We start from the raw sequence: 21,327 nt of genomic DNA, 5'->3' as shown, positions 1-21,327 counted from the left end.
CACTGGTGGGGAAACTCAGCCTCCAGCATGCTACATGGTTCCAATGAATGAAAGGGAACTTCTCTGTCTACTTTAAAGAAATGGTAGAGTGGGTTGTAATGTCAGCACACTGGAGACTGAAGCAGGAAAATCACAAAGCTCCAGGCCATCCTCACCTACATAGTGGGTTCCAAGATACTTTGGGCTCACACAGTGACCCTATCTCAAAAAAAATTCTGAGGATTCTGGTGATCATATCTTGTATCACATGCTGCCTCACCATGGCTGACATGGGGTGAGGTCCCACAACGAGCCTAGCTTGGACAGCACACCCATCTTTCTAGGCAGATGTGTTAGAACTGTCTCTTAAAGAAAGAAGCTGTCAGAATCACCACTTACCTTATACCCTTATCAGTTTTCAGTGTTGAAAGAAAGCAATTAAGTGGGTGAAAAACAGATGTCTAGTCACAGGGCATTGTAACAAATGAGGGAATGGAAAAGTAAAGCTGGGAAAGGAAAGGTGGTGGGCTTCCATCAGGAGATCAGAAACTCACAAAGGAGGAAATCCATCATGTCAACAACAGGCACCGGTCTGGTTCATGAAGCCACATGGTTTTAAGACCTGTGAAAATGCCCTCCATAATAAGCTACCCTACAGGAGAAATATAGAAATTGGATGATTCTGTGTGAGACTGGCAAAGAATTGAGTAATGTGATGGGCTCCCCTTTGCCCTGCCCCAGGTCTATTTGTAAGTCCCTATTTTCTTGAACTTTCTAAGTCATGTTAGCCTCTTAGAACTTAAGAATATACTGTTCTGCACTTGTTCTTAAAATAGTCCAACTATCCCAACTCTAATTTTCCTAAGAAGAAAGAAACCAAAACAAGCGACTTGCCTTCTCTAATAACAATTTTTAAAAAAATGATGTTGGAACTATGTGGAGAACCCAAATTCTGAGGAATAGCACTCCTGTGCCTAACTTAAATATATTCCATAGATATACATAAAAAATAAGGGGCTCTATCACGTATGCACGTGTTTTAAAAAAGGTTTTTTTAGCAACAGTCATCAGTATTTAGCATGTAGACATTGGCTTCGGTAGTCCATTTGTCCTCTTAGTTGGGGATTCCTTCAATGTCAGCATTCACAGGCACCCTTAATCACGTGGCTTTTCTTTTATTTCTCCTTCTCTGCCCTTCTAGATGATAGATATGATGTACTTTGTCATCATTATGCTGGTGGTACTGATGAGCTTTGGGGTCGCCAGGCAAGCCATCCTCTTTCCCAATGAGGAGCCATCTTGGAAACTGGCCAAGAATATCTTCTACATGCCATACTGGATGATTTATGGGGAAGTGTTTGCAGACCAGATAGACCGTAAGCAAGTTTATGATTCTCATACACCAAAGTCAGGTATTTAACTTTGATTGAGTCACGTCTTTTCCAAGTCCATTTGTTTGTCCTCAATAAATGGCTCAAGATAGAGGACCGATTCCTAGTTTGCTATCTTGGTGGAAACAAACAGTCACTGCAAGTGAATATACTATTTTAGCAAAGTATCCATCAACTGTTTCTTCAGGTATGTCCTTCCTATAATGCAAATGGACATCTAGTAGACCAAAGCTCTCTCTCTCACACACACACACACACACACACACAAATGAACCATTTTAAATGTTATAAGTTTGTGTGCAACTCAAACGCTTAAGGCCAGGTTTTTCATATTTCATTGCTGGGAATGTATTATGTCAAAACTACCCACTCCTACCCTAGTCCTCTGCTTGCTAGGCTTTAGAAAATAAATTCCTTGGACTTGACTTTAGAACAAGTAAACAATTCTCAATTTCATCATTAGAATTCAAGATTAAGGGCAAACATCTGTATGGTATTTTCCTCATGCTAGAAACTATTCCCCAACAGCCTTTCTCATTGTTCAGTGCTATTGAGGCACAGATGAAGCCAGAATTCATTACCAAGAAGTATGGAAAATGCCCGTAGGTCATAGACCGAGTTGTTTGCTGTAAATGCCAGGGTGGAGGGTATCTATATCATAAAGTGATTTAGTGTGGACTAAGAGCCAGAAGCCCCCAGTACCGTTAGCCCGCTAGATACTGAGTCTCTACAACAAACAAGTCCTTTTGTGCAGAGTTGGAGGATAGTCCTGAAGTCTGTTCCAGGATTTTATTTGGACCAAATGTCAGGGCACAGCAGGCATCAGGAAATGACTTGGGGAAGGAAGAGTCAGGGAAGAAGCATGTTTCACTGTGGAGTTGAATCCCAGGAGCAGCTCTTTCTCATTTTCCCTGAGGACTTTAGCTCTGAAAATAACAGCCCTCCAACACTGTTGAATTAACATTTTTCAGAATTTTTTTTCTTTTTCTTTTTTTTTTTTTCTTTTTTGCTGACAGACCAACCATCTGAGCCCTGGACTGTGTATGTGGATTAGGGTCACATAACCACATAGCTTAATAAGAGTGGGAGTAGAGTCTAGTCAGCACCCCACTCTCCCTCCTCATCCTAGGTAGGATGGGGCCTGGGAACACAAGGACAAAACACATCTGAGCTTGGATGTCCTCAGGTTTGTGAAGAGTGTGTGTATCCTGGCAACAGAACACAGCAACACGTCATTTTTCCCCTCCATGATAGATTTTGAACAAATACGCTTCCCTTCTCAAAACACGTTATCTGAAGCTCTGAGGCAAGCAAGATTTTTTGGAACACCTAATTGGAACAAATATTTGTTCCATAAGACTTAGCCAACTTACAGAGGAAGAATTTAGCTCCATCCTCCAGTTGTAATATCTTTGGCTGACAATGCCCGGCCTTCAGAAGGCAGTTTCCCAGGGACAGGAATTTCCTGTTGAGAGCATCCTTTCAAATGGTCCCTACAGGCAAAACAAGATGTAAAAGTCTGTTATGATGCATCTCCTCAGAGACTAAGCATGCTAGTCCACCCCCACCTCCCGCCCCCACCCCCCCCCCAGAAATTGCTTTTCCACTCTGTCACATTATTTTGCCTTTCCAGGTTGTCCCTTTTTCTCCCAGAATGAGATGAAGCCCACATGTGCATTTGAACAACTTGGTGTGGGAGAAAGAGGGAGGGGGAAAGGGAGAGAGAGAAAGGGGGAGGTATGGAGGTGTTTTACAAATGGGATTCTGTGTGTCCCTCTACAAGTGGCCATTTATTGATGTTGTACTATGAACCAAGCCCTAGTGCAACAAATACACCATCTGCTGAATACGAGGACTTAGTATTGCTGTTTTAAAAGAAGGGCTGATTATAGTTTAGAACTTGAAATCTCCCCACCACCCCCAAAGACAGAATAAAGCTGTTTTGTGTGACTGGAGTATGAAAATAGACAAATTTCCCTGCTCTGTGAATTGGATCTGTGGCGCTCTATGTGTGTGAGGATAAATCTTGACCACCCCCAATCCTAAAATATAACTGACCTAGCCTTAGATGGATCCAACCTTCTTGAGACCCTGCCCCTCTCCCTCTGTGATCTTCTGAAGTTGGCTGCGATGGCGGACTCTGTTCTAAGCTAAATCAGCCAGTTTTCTGTCTAGAGTGCTAAAGAGTATCTGTCCTTTCTCAAATGGATTTAGATGACTGTCCTCAAATCTCAAATAACAGTCGGCCAAGGTCACTGGACGTCACTGTCCTATTAATGACTCAAATGCCTATACTATGGCACCAGGTGGGCCCCATGGAGACTGGATGCCTGCCCCCACCTGCATCTTCAGAACCGCCCAGGAGAACTAGTACCAAACTGTTTGAGAAAGGTACAAATCATTGATGCTGCCCTGCAGTGTGTGGCCCTCTCTCTGTGCCATGTCGAGGTTGGTGTGTAAAGCATGTGTTCAGGCTGATCGGATCTCATACCCAGCCGGACCCGCTGCTCTCCCATGGTCTACCAAACCCTTGCTGTGGATGTGCCCCGTGTGGCCCTTCCCCAGTGCTCTCACCACACACCCCAGATGACTCATCCTAACGTGATGCACGTGCTGACTCCATAGCTAACTCTGGTTGTTTTGACTTCTCCGTTGCTGGACCCATTTCATGTTGGGGGAAATTATCTCTTTCTTAACGGGGACCGTTTGGTGTGAATATGCAACGGGGCCCCCAGAAAGTGTTCCTCGCACCAGTGTCACACCTCAGAATGGAGGACAGCTATAATGCCCTCACTTCTGGGAGACAGTGTTCCCTAACTGTAGCTTTTTTTGATATGTATTTTATCTGTGTCCCTGTTATTTTAGACAGAGATTACCTGAAAATCCAAAGATTATAGGCTGAGACCTGTAAGGTTACTTTCCAAATGTGCTTAAAAACTTAAGAGAGAAAAATGGAAACCCATTTTTAAAAATCACATAACAAGTACATTTGCCTTGTAAGCCATAATGAACTAACATGAATGATAGACCAGCCTTAGTCTAAATTATCTGAGAGGACAGAGTTTGGTTTCTGGCTGGGAAGCAGAGGAGTGCAAGAATGTGATTAGAAGATAATGAAAATGAAGAGGGGACCACAGGCATTTTCACCCTGGAGGCTGGGCCTCATGCTGCTCTGCTTCATGTAAACTGAACTTGCTGTTGCTGACTAGTTCGTCGGTCGGTTGGTATTTGGTTTTATTTTACTTGGTTGTTGTTGTCGTTATTGTTCAGATAATCAGTAATTGACTGTAGCTCAATGTCAGGGCATTTGTCTTGCCCATAGGATGCTCTGGGTTCAATACCCAGTGCCACAAAACAATTAATTCATTCCATACATCAAATACACCAATACCAACTTCAACATTCTTCTGGGAGGTCTCGTTGAGGTGACCCATACTGCATTGCCTCTGAGGGTTAGCCACCCCCACGGGTGCTTGCCTGGAAAACGCATTTAAAGAGCAGAAGAACAACAGAATAAATTCCCAGCAGTATCCACACCAAGGCTGGAGCAAAATTAAACCTGAATGGCTTTTCCTGAGCCCGGAGATCTGGTTGGTGGGTGGGGTGCTTGAAAGTTCACCTTGCTTAGCAGAGGAGACAGGGTGACTCCATGTGCTCTAGGCTCCCGCTGGATGGGGCTGCTTCTTACTCACAGGGAGGGCATCCTGCTGTATCTTCACATTCCCCAGGCTGTACTGAGGCAGGAGAGAGATGAATCATGCTCTTGAATGCATTAAATACGCGTCTAAATTTAGGCCTCCTTTCTGCCTCTCTGGGTATTTTTACAAGTTTAGATAGTACTGTGAAAGCAGAATGTCCAGGACTCGCTTTCTACCATGACAGCTTAATATTACCTAGCCGTTTCCACTCTGAATTAAATATCCAATCTTCTTAGTGGATGGGTCATTTTTTTTCTTACTGCCTGGGGCTTTTTTGTCTGAAATTAATAGGTAATCTGAAGAAGGAGGGGTTTTTTGTTATTGTTGTTTTGATTGATTGACCGAATACAACATTTTGCTGTTTAAATAACCCTTGCTCTTTGGCATCCCGGCTGTCTTTGTGGCTTTGATTCAAACAAGGGTCTAAGGGTCTAGTGTATGTGTGGAAAGCTCAAGTGCTGTCCTGAATTTCTTTTCAATTAGTGTCTACTTGGGTGTGGAAGTAGGACAGCTTGGGCGTCTGGAACATACTTGCGACGGTGGAGCCCGAAGCTCGCGGAGCAGGGAGGATGGCGAGCAGCGTGCATCTCGGTCATCCCCTCCAGTTCTCAGAGCTCAGCCTCTGTTCAGTGCTTCACACTGACCTCTGATGGCTTCAGAGCACACTGAGGCCTAACCGCTAGAGCAGGGGAGGCCTTGCCAACCAGGAAATGGACTCTGCGAAAGAAAAGCTTGGGCCGGTGCCCACTTTGCGGGAAAGGGGAATTGTTTTATTAGGTTTCATTAGGCTTCGTGAGGAAGCTGGCCGGTACAGGGCTGTCTCCGAAAAAGTCAGCTCACACTTTAAAGAACGTCCACATGACTTGTCTACTAATACAAACTTGGCCTTGTGAGAGCTCCAGAGAACAGAGCTGTCTCTGCATTAGGGCCACTGCTGGGACCTGTATGTATTCCACTATCATGACGTGCACTGTAATTTACTCACAGGTTGGCCTCTACTTCGAGCCCATTCTTCATTCAAAGGGTATTTTATTTTCTGTCTACGAGCTGAAAAGCAAAGCCTGGAGATAAACATGAAAGAGACATTGCCTTCTAGGAGCTTACAGTTCAGAAGGGGCAAGCTGCCATTGACAGCCTATGTATTGAGGCGAAGCTCGGAGAGGAAGTCAGCCAGTTCCACATGGAGTAGGAGCACGGGTGTAATGGATGAGGCCTTGCAGAGAAGAAGGCGGAGCAGAGCCCTGAAATATGAGCAGATGTGTGCTAAGCAGATGGGAGCAGGGGGTGTGAAGAAAGAATAGCATTCCAAACTGAGACCCAGAGTGGCAAGCTCCAGGCACAAAAAATGATTTAGCATGGCTCACTGTAGAGTGAGAGGTAGGAGACAGGAAGCAGGACAGATGGGTCTGGAAGGAGAAGGAGAGGGAAAAGGAGAGGGAGATCACGGGGAGGGAGGGAAGCGAGAGATGGAAGAACATCCCTAAAGCAGTGGTGATGGAAAAGATAGGCAGCGTGAGACTGGAGGAAGGTGCATGAGAAAGACCTGGGCCAAAGCCCGATGGTGCAGAAGAAGTGGGGAGGGGTTCCAAATGGGGGAATTGGAGCTTACCCTGAGATCTCTGACTTAGACTAAGGTATAAAAATCATTGAGAAACTTGGGAAGACTAATATACCCAGGGTTAGTGTCCCATTAGGGTTGGATTGAGTTCATAAATCCCATAGTCCAGGGAAGCCATAAAGCTCAATAGGATGAGCTGAACTATAAACCAAATTAAATTTTAAAGGGGGGACTAAGAAGATGACTCCATGATTAGCATTTGCTGTTCTTGCAGGGGTCCCAAATTCAGGCCCTGGCACCTACATCAGGCAGCGCACAAACTCCTGTAGCTCCAGTTCCAGGAGATCTGATACCTTCTCCTGGCCTCCATAGATACCTGCATGCATGTTCCACACATAGAGACAAGCAGGCACATACATGTAAATATTAATTAATCCATTAAAGAGAGATGAACTGGAAATGCAGATTTTAGGAGCAATGTCTTTTCCTGTGAACACCACGATGCATGAGCACACATAGATAACACAAGTAGAGAGAGAAAAGAAACTGAACTAGGATATGAAGAACAGAATCCCAAAAATGGCAAAGGATGCCAAGATAAAAGGGTTGACTAGGCAGACATTTAAAGATCCATTGTGACCTTTTGCCAAGAATTTTCATTTCTGTGCTAGGGTTCCAGCTTCTCCTTAGATGAGTAATTCTCCAGCCATTGCAAGAGACCTTTCTTCAAAGGCTGGTTACTCTAGTACCATTAACAGAGCACTTTTGATCCACCCTAGTTAGCATGACCCCCAAAGTCCCTATATTGTTCACTCTAAAATGATCCCTCCAAGTGAGTCCTAGGTAGCCCCTCAGAAAGCGAGCTTCCAGGGGTGCAAAGCATCTTAAATTCTCATGACTTTCTCCTAATCCTCTATACTAAACCCCAACAATTTGTAATGAGAAGAAATCTTGAGTTCTCATCTAGCTATGGGAACTAATCACTAATTTATTGGTAGGGAGAAGCAATATAAGAAGTATTTGTCCCTCTCCATAGAGACAAGTCAGTACACTTCCTTAAAGTTCTATTTTATCTTGTCCTCTTCAACAAGTACAAAACATTATCTTAAAAAGTAGGAGTCCATTGGGGTAAGAAAAGACTCCCAAATCAGCAGCAATGATGGAAACCAAAACGGCAGTAAAGACCTGCAAAAAGAGGTTATGTGTGTGTCAATAGAACAGAAGCAAGCAAGTTTACTAAGGATGATTTGAGATAAAATTAGCGGTTGTGAAAGAACACCAGTTGTCCTTACTCTGCCTAGCAATAATGGGCTACAGGCACACAGAATAGTAGAGACACCTGCACGGAGATAGAACAACCCCAACTGATGTTAAATAAACATGCTATAATCTATAATCACATAGAAAACAAAAGGGATACAAAGGCTGTCTGTATCTAACTCCAAACTGTTGACTTTTTGCCTGGGACATCAAATTCAGTGTTAGCTTCCATCCTCAAAGAAAGCATAAGTGGGCTAAACCGGTGAAAGGCAGCCCATAACTGGGAGTGGAGAAAAGCAACAGTTTGAGGACCAAGCAGGATTTGAACTCTTCACACTGGAGAGATAGAAGAGAAGATGCCCAAGAGTCTCTGGGTTTCCCAGGTGAATCTCTAGGCATACCATAACCTGGGACCCCAAATCTAAGTGTGCTTGGCCAAGCATCCTCTGAGGTATGAAAGGACTAGACTAAGCGCAAACAAAGGGAATGCCCTTCTACAGAGAACATGTAAGATTTATGCCCCCCTAGAGATGTGACTCCCCAAAAATTGTCTATTCTGGCAGGCTTTTGATTCTTTTTTCATTTTCCCTTCTCCTTCCCTCTGTGTCTACATTGTCTTCCCTCCTCACTCCCCAGTTAGACCCCGGCCTGTTTTTCCCATTGCCCCCTTCATAGCACCTGTGTCCTGCTATCCTCCTCCCTCTCTAGAGCTCCTCCTCTCTCCAGAGCCCTCCATGGTCCCTTTTATTTTCCTGACTTATGCAATTATTCCAGGTTTCCTATCACATCTAAAGATTCAGAGCTAGAAGCAAATAAGAGAGAACATGTAGCATTTCAAGGTCTGGGCTACCTCATTCCGAATAATATTTTTCAACTCCATCTGTTTACCTGCAAATTTCACGATTTCGTTTTTCTGTATAACTGAATGAAGTTCCATTGTGTAACTGGATCCCATTTTCATTATATGTTCAACAGTTGAAGGCCATGTAGGTTGTTTCCATTTCCTAGGTATTGTGAATACAGCAGAATCCCCTGACAGCAACAAAAAGTCTACATTTTTATATTCCCAGATAAATCATTGTATTTTTGTAGGAAAAACAATAAGGTGAGGAAATAGAAGATGTTCTTCGATAAAATGGAATGTGCACATCACAGAAATGGCCAGGATAAGTCAGGCATGGTGGTGCAAACTTGTAATCCCTGCACTCAGGGGGTACTTAGAGTTTGAGGCCAGCCTAGGCTACACAGTGAGAGCCTGTCTCAAAACACACACAAGCATACATGCACACACGCACACATGCACACATGCACACATACAACGGACATGATGTGTAACCTCATTGCACATTAATAAACATAGGCATCCAGTTGTCAATGTGATGGATACCATTGGTTCACCGCTCAGATTCCCTCTCATTCCCTTTTCCAGGTTTTGCATTCATCCCATGCTGTTTTTGTGGTCTCTAATACTGGTCTCGCCTGCCACATTCAGATAACTGCCACAAGGTTCTTGCAGTCTCTTCATTACCCAAAGAACCTAGGGTGACCTGAGAATTTGGGTGTCCAAGGGAATCCTGCACCTTGTTTCTACCTTTTAGATGCAGGGAATATAAAAGCGTAGCTAATTTGGCTCTTGTTGAAACCCCCAAACTTCTACCTTTAAGCTGCAGAGTACCTTCCTGAATGTCAGGTACAACCCATAGCCTGGAGATCCCAGTAGTATCAAGTGTGGGCTTAGGCTTCACCTTGGGGATGGCACTTTTATCCCCACGCCCTGGTTCTGCTCTCACTGTGCATATTCTCTTTCGTAAATAAATCACACTCGTTTCAATGCTTTCCTCAACGATGCTTCTGGAAGAAACCAGCCTGAGATAGGCCCTCAGACTCCAAGTCTCCTCAGTTAAAACCCAACATCATTCACACTGGAGACTCCTTTCCAGCAAGGTAGGAAACCATGAGCATCCTGGATTATATGCACAGCAGATGGCTGATCCAACCGCCCACATTTACAATGTGACAATCATCTCTCCCATTACCCACTTCTTAGCTTTGTACTGATATAACAAAATCCCCAAGGCTAGGGACTTCACAATAAAAGAGATTTATCTAGGCATGCTAATGCACACCTATTATCCCAGCACTTGAAGGTTAAAACTGGAGACTCACACATTTGATAAAAATCCCTCTGAAAGAGACATTAAAAAAAAAGGGAAGAGAGAGGGAGAGAAGGCTTGTTTGCTCAGCTCTGCAGCTTCACAAACATAGCAGCTCGACACTGGCATCTTCTGGGCTCTGGTAAGGGCTTCATGATGGATGTTGTCAAATGGTGGGAACGTGTGAGAAAGAAATCACATCGCAACACAAGAAACAAGAGACTAGTGGAGAGCCAGGCTTGCCCTGTTTTATAAAACTCCACTCTTGAGAGAGTGAACCCATTCTGCATGACTGACATTAATCCCTTATGTCTCCAGAACCTAATTACCTGCAAGTGGGCCCCAGCTCTTAAAGTTTTCCCTATCTCAACACCACCATACTTCATTACCAAACCTCCAGTACTTTGGAAGGTCAAATCATACACAAGTCCCAGCATTATAGAGCTGTGCATAGTGGCACAGACCTGAAATCCCAGCAGGGAAAAGAGAAAGCATAGCATCATGTCTGATAGAAACATGACTGTACCCTCTCTAATAGTTAAGATCAGTAGCCATAATGGAAGGCATGATGTTTCCAGGAGTCTCTTCAAGAAGCTGAAAGAGTCACTCAAGTCTTGGGATCTTTTATTCTACCTTCTTAAATTCTTGCTTTGCACCCATAAGAACTGTGAGGAAATATTCAGATATAGTCCTGTCTTCAAGGAATTTGTAAACCAGGCCAGGCATGTGTGAGCAAAAATTTTCCAGAAATGACTAGATGTTGTTTCAGGGCAATGTGGTCTCTGTCACAGTTTGCAGTGTTGGCATTGTACCACCAAAGTGATCCTAGATATAAGTAAACTAGTGTGTATGACTGTGTGTCAATAAAACTTTATTTATAAGAACAGAAGGCAGGCCAAATCAGTCACACAGATTGATTAGACTCCTGACTAAGCCAACAAGCCATGTAAGTATATTGGCTTCCTTCCTGCAGGCATCATTTGAACTCCAGAATGGAATCAGTTTCCTCACTACCCAAGTTTTCTCTGAAGGCATTAGATGTGCTTACTCACTAGGAGTATGTCATTCTAATGCTTCAGATAAATGCCCCAGCAGAGAAGGGGACATCAGTTGTTACCTGAGTTCATGTGTGTAGAAGGAAACCATGCTACTTCTGGGTGGATCTTGCTTCCAGATAAATACAGGTGCTGCCAGGAAGCCAGTATTTACCTTCTAATTCCACTTATTTCTATGTTGAAGTTATCCTCTTAAAACTGGGAGGGGATTACTGCCTGAGGCTGTGGAATATGCGTTAGGATGGGTGGGGCAGGAGGCAGGGCTAACTTGCCAGTCCATATAGCTCCCTGCTTAATGTCAGTGTGACTCTTCAAGTCCTGCAAATTTAGAATGTTTCTCCACAGTCCTAGTTTCTGGAAACTTTCTGTCCCAGAAACCCTGCTACTTGTAACAGAACTCCCAGCATCATACAGCCTGGCCCCACAAAGCACAGTTAGGCTGGCATTCACTCTCGTCCACACTCAAATGTGTGTGCAGACTCCCATTTCTCCCTCTTCTGTAGCCCTGCTTTAGCCGGGACATTTGAATACACTCCCCAAATCTACCTTTCTGTGTTCCCTTCTACATGCATTCTCATGTCCCTGGGAATTTGTAAAAGAATAGCCAGAAAGATACACAGGCTCTCTCTGGGTTCTGGATGATAACTCTCCTCTCCATGAAATAGTGAGAGCAAAGCCAACACATGTTCAAAGGACAGGTTGGGAAAGTGATAGGCTTGTCATCCCCACTACCCACAAGGGATTGGCTTCAGGACTGCACCTCATCTTGTGGCTACCAAAGTCGACAGATGTTCTGGTCCCTTACATGAAATAACTTAGGCACATCCTCCTGGTTACTTTAAGTCATCCCCAAATTGCAAATACCCAGTACAGAATAAGTGCTAAGAACATGCTTATTCTCTCTGATTTAGGGAATTATATGTTTGGTTTTTTCCAGTATTTTACTTCCATTTCTAGTTAATGCAGAACTTCAGAGACAGTGAGACAACTCTTATCCTACCGCATTAATTTAGCTGTCTTGTAATTAAAAGTAAGTGTACAGGTTCCTGAATACTGTGCATAAAGTATGCTTCTAATGGAAATTACAATAGAAGAACTATGATGTGTAGCTATATCATTCCAAATTATTTCTCTCTATGGCTACAACAGTTTTATAGAGTCAAGGGATGACAATGGCTCTAGAAAATTCTTCTAGAACACTCCTGTGCCGTGAATGGTCTGTGGTAGAACTATGCTATCTGGTGCCACAGCTGCTGGTCTCCCATGCTTCTGAGTACTTGAAATGTGGCCAGTGTGAATGAAGGACTAAAATTCCTATGTTATCTCATTTTAATTAATTGGGATTTGAACTCAAGCAGCTGTATATCGTGAGTGGGTACCATGTCGGGCAGCGCAGCCCTAGAACAAAAAGCTTCCTTTAGTATGCCAACTCCATGGGCGCGAAACCACATCTATCTGTTCCCTGTTGTAGCTTCAGAGCCTCAAGCTGTGTCTGGCACAAAGTAGCAACTCAGAAAGTCTCCCGTTCAGATTAAACATCCTGAAGCAAGACTCAGAGCAAAGCAGTGTTGTCTATGGCTTTAAATAATCAAACAAACAAGCAGATTTCTGTGAACAGACACATGGAGCTAGAGAAATCAGGGTGCCCGGGATGTCATTCATGACAATGGAAAGGAACTGAGTGGTTATAAAGGAACTGCACACTGGGGTTAAATTGAAAGGCATGATCATGCACTCAACACATGCATGTATGCCGTGAAGAGTTAAGGGGAGAAATATATCCTGAGAGGGAATCCAAGAGTTGATAGCAACCTAAAAGTTAGCTGAGTGTGTTCTTTAGAAAATTACAGCCATGTTCAAGAAATATATTGGGGACAAAGCCATCATTATAAAATATACAGGGAGATTAGTTGCTGGACATTCATAAAGAGGAGAAAGAGAGAGGGAGGGAGGGAGGGAGAGAGAGAGGGGAGAGGGAGGGAGAGAGGGGGAGAGGGAGGGAGGGGGAGAGGAAGGAGAGGGAGAGGAAGAGGGAGGGAGGGATGGAGAGGGAGAGGGAAGGAAGGGGAGAGGAAGGAGAGGGAGAGGGAGAGGGAGAGAGGGAAGGAGGCAGGGAGGGAGGGAGAGAGGGGGAGAGAGAAGAGGGAGAGAGGGGGAGAGAGAGGAGAGGGAGAGAGGGAGGGAGGGAGGGAAGGAGGGAGGGAGAGAGGGGGAGAGGGAAGGAGGGAGGGAGGGAAGGAGGGAGGGAGAGAGGGGGAGAGGGAAGGAAGGGGAGAGGAAGGAGAGGGAGGCAGGGAGGAAGGGAGGGAGGGAGGGAAGCAGGGAGGGAGGGAGGGAGGGAGGCAGGCCCTTCATTGTGAGAGCACTGAGAAAAGAAGAGAGGGCTGTATGAGCCTAGCAGCAGGACAGAATGGGCCCCCGCAGTGTCCCCCTGTGCCCTGAGCTGTGCTGTGGTGGAGGTAATTGCTGTACATCCTGTAACCACAGCCTTTCCAAATGCACAGTGTTCTAACCAAACCCAGTAAGGCAGATGGTTGATCTCCGCCAAAAGCAGAGCCAAGGACACCCATTTTGATTTTTAATGGATCCATATTAAGAGCCAACAAATAGACTGATTTGCAGGCAGGTTAACAATTAGCAGACCATTCCAGCAAGCACCTACATTAATTGTCCTAGAATGTGACAGAGTCCACAAAAGCCTGAAGGCAGAGTGTAAAGAAGGAAGGTGCCAGGGATTTGGTAAGACAATATCCCCTAGAGCAAATAGCTTCCTGCAGCTAGATTTTAGACCACATCTGCCACCAAGAGATGTTTAACTGAAACTTGCTTGACTTTGGGGCAAGTCTTTGGTCTCCAGAATATCTGGCCCCTAGTTTAAGATGAGTTCTGTTTAGAAGACACCAGTAGTTTTCAGACAAATACAGAATTTTGAGTCTTTGTCTTGGTGGCATCCTCAATTCTGGTAGAAAACTATTTCTTGATCTGGGCGGTAGTGACACTGGACATTTATGCCCTATGGATCCTTCTATGTGGACATTAAATCTCACCGTCTAATACAGGAAAGAATACATGGGACCGCCTGCTATCCTCAGTCTGAATGCGTCCATTCAGTGATACCAAACACTTCCGAGTGTCAGGCTCTGTGCCAGAAGCTGGAGTTTAAAAAGGACCTTATTTCTTTGCCTTTGAAGAACATTTAATGGGGAAGGATTGGCATAGAAGCAGAACATTACAAGTTGGGGTGATTTAGATCCATAGAGGTGACTTGTAAGGACTTCACTCAAAAGAAAGAGGAACACAGTTTAGCAGTAGCTCAGGGAGCCACAGCAAAGCAGAGAGGCAGAGCAATGGGCAGTCTGAGACATTTGCCTGGAGATAAGAGTTAAGCTGGATTGCTACTAGGAGTTTTTCAGACAGATAAACCATTCTAAAGAGAGGACTGTCATGTCCAAAGTCAGAGACAGATGACAAAGCATGCCAGGTACTAGCAGATGGGCTGGGAAGAGCAAAGACAGGAGGTCTCCCAACTCTGCCAGCCAGGAACTAAATTAATCCCCAGGTTAGTTCCACATACAAGGCATTCCCAGGCTGGACCTACCCTGGTTTAACGTGTTGTTTTTGTCTGGTTCCTTATGTGACCACTTGCTGCACTATCTGTGTTTTTAGGGGAGGAGCTGGGGTCAAAGGTTGTGTCCATCTTTTCTACTAGCACGTGAGGGAATGAATGGAGATGGGGTTAGCAAGACAGATTTCTAAGAAACACTTTATATGCCAAGTTAAGAAATGTGGGTCTTTTCACAGTTCATCTTATGTGGAGCCTCTTTCTAAGTGAGATCTCTAACTTACAAAAGCCAAGCGAGAGAGGAATGCAGAGAGCATGGCTAGAAAACACACTACCCATGCTCACTTCAGGGAAGCCTGAGAAGGCAGGCAGATGCTCTTTGTTCTAAAACTCCTCCGACTGAGGAATAGCAAGCTTCCCTTCGAAGATCCAGAATCCCCTGGCCAGGTCAAACCTGCAGACTCATCTCTCCTTAGTATAAAGTATTTGCGTGTTTAATCTTAGCTCTACAAATAGCTGGAATCAGCACTCGGGGAAGGAGGGCTGGAAGTGAGACAGGAAATGTTGCAGCAGATGGCTCAGCCTGGATGAAGTAGGCTTTGAGCAGCCAGAGGGCAGCATGAGGCAACTGTGTGATTGCAGGGCAGGGAGCAGGGCAGAGGCATGGGTGTGGTACAAGGGCTGTGCCTACATGGCAGTTTTCCCAAGCACCTTGGCAGATATCTCCCTTCCTCCAAAAATCTTCTTTGTGCTGCCTGCAGTATCGGTTTTTTAAGTATCGGGATTACTTGACACTCCAAAGTCCTAGCTCCAAGTTCCTCCACAGACCAGCGTCGTCAGTTCAACCTGTGTCTTCCACATTCCACCCTCTCTCTTTTGGCCCTACAAGTATACAGGGAGAGGGGAGGATGAAGAGTGATGTATGCATCCCCCCCATCCTTGCCCTCCCTTGTCCCCCTCTCCCCCCCTACCCCCCACCTTTTGCTTTTATTTTTTATTTTTTTATTCTTTGTCCTATATCAACCTACAGATACTTCAGACAAATTATACAGGAAACTCAGAGATCAAAAACATCTCAGGACTGCCACAAGAAGCTGAAATACGCCCAAAGAGGCTTTCTTGTGGCCACAGAAAAATCTCCCAGGATCTGGAGTGATAGGAGACTCTCTAGTATGTTCAAGGCTGTGAGTTCAGTCCCTAACCCTGCCAAATAAATGATAATGATGACCGTGATAATGGTGACAATGATAATAGCCTCCCAAAATGCAAGTCTATTTCACTGATCCTCAACCAGGGATAATGTGACCACTCACTCTCACCAGCAAGGAGATATCTGGCTTAGAAATTTTGTTTTTATTTTATTTTTTAAGCTTCACTGAGTTTGTTCTTTAACAATTCCATACATTTATAGAGTGAAATCCGATTATAACCCCTATCTCTCCCCCACTTCTATTATTTTCCTCTGTTCTTCCTGACAAGTCCCCTTTGCAAATTAATGGCTTTGTTGTTGCTATCCACCAACAGGATTTAAACAGGATTGTCTGTGTGGCTGTGAGTTTGGAACTATCCACTAAAGACTGGTAGGCTCTTTGGTGATTATACAACTAAAGACAACGTTCATCAGTAGTAGTCAGTAGTTCAGTATCAAGGTGTATGACCCTATAAGCTCCAGCCACATTCATGATAGACTGTTAATAGGCCCAGCCTCGTGTAGGCCCGTTACAGACAGCCTCGGCTGCCATGAGGTCATGATTGCACTGGTTGCATGACTGTGTTTTATAAGTTCTCTCCCTATCTTCCAATTCTCATTTTTTCTCTGCCTCTCTCTTCCATGCTGCTCCCTGACCCTTAAAGGTGGTGGTATAAATGTCCTGTTTAGGGTTGAACACACAACTGTCACTTGTTCTCAGGACCTTGAGCAGCCATTTGGCTCTGGAGTTGCGTTTGTCTATGGGTATAAACATAAATATTTAAAAGGCAATGTGGTGCTATGATGATTTAACTAAACAGCATTAAGTTCACCTCTGGGGCCTAATATCTCCCTAGCCATGGGTTTTTAACAGGGTTTACAGTACTCAGACTGCAGAGATGGCTCGGTCATTAAAGGCTAGGCTCACCATACTAAGTATGAATTCTTTCTTGTGGAATGGACCTAAAATCCAATAAGCAGTGTTGGTTGGCCCCCCAACAGTTGTGCCACTACAGCACCAGTGGACACAGTTTGCAGTGGTGGTTGGTATTTGTAGACAGTAGGGCTCACAGCTGGGTAAGCCCATTGATGCTTTTTCTTTACCAGAAGCCTTTAGCACTATTATTAATACTAGTCAGCAGGGCAGAAGCCTCCAGCTCAGTTCAAGCTTGGCTTCTCTATACCTTGCAGCAAAGTGTGTACTTTCTTCAGCAATGGAGCCTCAGCAACCAGATCAGAGCTGGTTGTTTTCAGGGCCTCTGTCACCTCCTGACCAACAACCCGGAAGGAGGCATCTCACACATGCCACTAGGGATTTTGTTTAGTGACCCACAGCTTCTAGGAACAGAATTTCTCAGGCATGCAGAATGTCTCCCTTCTAGCCCTCTTATTTTAAACTTCTGATTTTAACTGGCTTCAAGATAATAAATCTCCAAACATCTTTTTCATAAACCCTTAGATTTAGCTAACTCTCCCTCACTACATACCCCTACATCCATCCTGCTTAAACTCTCCACTCCCACATTTCCCCCTCTCTGTTTTCATATTGCCTATGCTATGTATCTCCCCTCCATTAAGGTATCAGGTGCCCCAATGGCCATTTTCTGGTGCTTTTACTTCTACAGGTACTCCAAATTAATCACAAATCTGAGATTTGAAGTTGGGATCCAACTTCAAATTGAGTTGAGAGAAACTATGTGGCATTTTTCTTTCTGAGATGGGGTTACTTCATCTGGTATGATTATTTTCTAGTTTTACCCATTTACCTGCAAATTTCATTATTTCATTTTTCTTTATAGCAGAATAAAATTCCATTGTGTATGTACTACATTTTCATTACCTATCCATCAGATGATTGATATCTAAGCTTATGCCTTTTTAACCATTGTGAATAGAGCAGTTATGAACATGGATGAGCAAGTATCATGGAAATAGAATGTAGCAACCTTTGAGTATATGCACTGGAGTAGTATATTAATCTAATGAGAGTTTTACTTCTCAATTTTTGAGGAACCTCTGATTTCCATAGTATCTGCACCAGTTTACACTCTAGAAATATTTTGGGTTGTCGTAAGTCAGAGTTTGGTGCTTGATCTAGAAGTAGAGGCCAGGGATGCTGATCATCATTCTCCAGTGTCCCATACAGAATCACTCCATCCTCTATGTTAACCAGCACTGGGGTTGAGAAAATATGGCATAATAACAACCAATAATCAAGTCCCAATCATTGCTTCTTTTTTGTAATTTAAATTAGAAACAAACTTGCTTCACATATCAATTCCAGGTCCCTCTCCCTCCTCTCCTCCCTCATTCCCCAAACCCCCACCCAATCCCCACTCCAATCCCCAGGGAGGGTGAAGCCCTCCATGGGGGATCTCCAAAGTCTGTCATATCATCCGTGACAGGCCTAGGCCCTCCCTCATGTGTCCAAACTGAGAGAGCATCCCTCCATGTGGAATGAGCTCCCAAAGTCCATTTGTATGTCAGAGATAAATACTGATCTACTACCTGAGGCCCCATAGATTGCCGAGGCCTCCTCACTGACACCCACATTTAGGGGGCTGTATCAGTCCCATGCTGGTCTCTCAGCCATCATTCTCCCCCTTGTTCAGATCAACTATTTCTGTGGGTCTCATCAATCTGGTCTTGGCCTCTTTGCTCATCACTCCTCCCTCTCTGCAACTGGGCTCCAGGAGTTCAGTTCAGTGTTTAGCTGTGGGTGTCTGCCTCTGCTTCCATCAGCCATTGGATGAAGGCTCTAGGCTAGCATATAAGGTATTCATCAATCTCACTATCGGGGAAGGACATTTAAGGTAGCCTCTCCACTATTGCTTAGATTGCCAGTTGATGTCATCCTTGTAGATCTCTGGAAATCTCACTAGTGCCAGATCTCTCCTCAAACCTATAATGAATGACTCCCTCTATTATGGTATTTCTCATCCTGCTCTCCTCTATTCCCCATCCCCCCCCACTCAACCTTCCTGCTCCCCTATGTCCTCCTCTCCTTTCCTCTTCTCCCCCTGTCTTTCTCCCAGCTCCCTCTCCCCTCCCCCCATGCTCCCAATCTGCTCAGAAGATCCTGTCCCATTCCCTTCTCAGGGGTACTATGCATATCTCTCTTATGGTCTTCCCTGTTTCCCAGACTCTCTGGCAGTAGGCCAATCATTGCTTCTTAAAGGAAAAGATCACAATGCAATTGCCTCATCATCTGGAAAACCCTAAATGAAAAATTTTTTAAAAAGTCCCCAAATACTAAGAAACTGAAGCTTGGCCTAGAAAGCTCTCGGTCTCTATTGCCATGCTCCTTGCAGCATTTTGGAACATCTCTCTCTGCTCATCTGAGTTAGGATATCACACAGAGATGGTGTCTAGATAGTCAAAGGCGGAACTGCTCTTGATAAACTACAGTAGACCTTGTCTCCTGATCTCCAGAAACCATTTGGATAAAATTAACCCAGATACCATTGCTATATAAGAATGAGAAGAACCTGGAAACCCTAACCCATCAGCCAGAATCCACAAGTATTTGATTGAGCCTGATGAAGTCAACCTCAATGTTTCTCTTCCAGATTTATGGGAGAACTTCATCAGTTTTCACAGGTGGTGGGAAATCACCATGATGTTCTGGTAGATAAGGTGGTAAAATGACCTCAGAAGTTCTAACGGAATTACCCACTTCTAGCAACGTAGTGTTTCACTTGGGATGCAACATGAAGGAGAATCATACCACCTTGATGGGACTCAGTAGTTAGAGTTGCTAATCAATGTCAGCAAACCAAATTCAAAGCCGTTCTTAAACAGGGGCCAGTGACTTGCCGGGGTAGACTGTGAGGCTCAGCTTCACAAAAACACAGTTCTTGAAGCAAACAAGTGAGACTGCCGGGTGCCCTTTTTAATATTCTGAACAAGGACTTCAGAAGTAAAATGCCACCATGAACTGAATGGTTACAGTACTGCATAGAAAGGCTAGTTGCTGACAACTACTTCAAAGTCACTTGTGCCACCTGAGGGACATAACGTTCACCTACAGAAAGAACGATATATGATGCATGCGGTTCTATTATGCAGTAAGTGATTGAATATACAGGGCAGGGGACGCCCCTTCCAAGCAGAGAAAGCACGAAAAGACTGGATTCTTTTCTGTAGATTTAAGATTACAAAGCCTATCAAATATCAAAAATATCACTGCCTTCTGCCAAGTGGACAGGAGTTCTACTTAAGCAGATTGTACTGAGTATCAAAATTCCCATGTTCTCTATTAAGTGTGTGACAAAGGCAGGGTCACAGGCTCCATGGGCTTCTTCTGTGTGGCTAAGGAAAGGGAAAGTCAATTAGCACTCGTGGAGTCCCTAATGCAGTAGCTGGCACCAGGACAGGCTAATGACACACTACAACTAGTCCAAGTCTGCTAATGAATGTAAAGGAAGAGCAAAGAACTTGCCCTGGCTTACAGCACAGGGTGAACTGGAACCCAGGCCCAATGCCCCCGAGTCTTAATTTCTACATGACAGCAGTAGGCTGCTTCTATCTGAGTCCAGATCTCTTTCACTGCCCTGAGTCCTGAGTCCTAATCACACATTTGTTTGCTTAGTAATTACTTACTGAGTATCCTGCTCAACACTGGAGATGGAAGAATCAAAAAAGCCTTTAGCCTTTCTGAAAGTGCAGCGTCATAATGTCAGCTGTCAAAGAGGATGAAAAATCTCCCAGAAGCCAGTGACTTCCACATTCATGAAGTCCAATGAAGGGTCATCATTTGACCTACTGGAAGGTGGCTATAGTTCTAGAATAGCGACCCTTTAGATGCATTCAGAAGCCCTCATCGCCCTCATCATGGATGAGTTAGACACATTAGCATGGAAAAACATATTGTGTCTTCCTAGCAGAGTCTCAGCTGCCTTTATGAGGATGTAAAATAGCATCCACCATTAAAATGGTCTGGTACTGTCATCAAGACTGCAGTATTTGCAAAGGAAACAACCCCTGGTGGGGGGAGGGGACAGATAAGTGCTGTTAGGAACAGGCAACTAAAAAGTGTGTCCTGAGATGCAGGCAATACTATACTGTATGCAACACACTTAGGAAAGCCTTACCCTAATCCTAGCACTAACCCTGCTTCCCCTATCCCTAACTCTAGTTCTAAGCAGTTCATATTTGTGGTGGGCACAGGGTGGGTGGAGAACTGAGCTATAAACAGTTTGCTCTAGTGTGACAGGGACAGTCCATAACAGAACCAGATGTGACCTGGTTATTTCATGTTATTGAAACTATGTTTGGGTCTGCCTTGGGTCTGCTTCACAGCAATGCTTCTAAGTATGAGAGCATGCCTTGCAGAGTGAGTATGATGAACTTATAAACCGAGGAGTCCATGCACATTACCATTTTTTTGTTAAATCAAAATTTATATTGATGTCAATATAGTGTGTTGCATTTACAGAAAAGCAATAGTAACAGTGCTAGTAGTGTGCAGGCATGCCAGATT

At 44.3% G+C, this 21,327-nt stretch overlaps 1 protein-coding gene across 18 annotated transcripts in view; it reads left to right on the top strand.

The window, feature by feature from the left end:
• Trpm3 (transient receptor potential cation channel subfamily M member 3) overlaps positions 1–21,327 on the top strand; it is an 866,780-nt gene that overhangs the window by 806,815 nt on the left and 38,638 nt on the right. For 10 of the 18 annotated variants that reach the window (XM_040746389.1, XM_021225349.2, XM_013114264.3 and 7 more), the window contains one exon: positions 1,181–1,391. In XM_040746389.1, the coding sequence (XP_040602323.1) occupies positions 1,181–1,391 (211 nt within the window). The remainder of the gene's footprint in view (positions 1–1,180; positions 1,392–21,327) is intronic. The other 8 variants (XM_005063757.4, XM_005063754.4, XM_005063750.4 and 5 more) reach the window with 1 other exon arrangement.

Source organism: Mesocricetus auratus, unplaced genomic scaffold, assembly GCF_017639785.1.
Source record: "Mesocricetus auratus isolate SY011 unplaced genomic scaffold, BCM_Maur_2.0 Super-Scaffold_4256, whole genome shotgun sequence".
Lineage (NCBI taxonomy): Eukaryota > Metazoa > Chordata > Mammalia > Rodentia > Cricetidae > Mesocricetus > Mesocricetus auratus.
The sequence above is the reverse complement of the archived record's forward strand: the minus strand, read 5'-3'. Positions and strand labels throughout refer to the sequence as shown.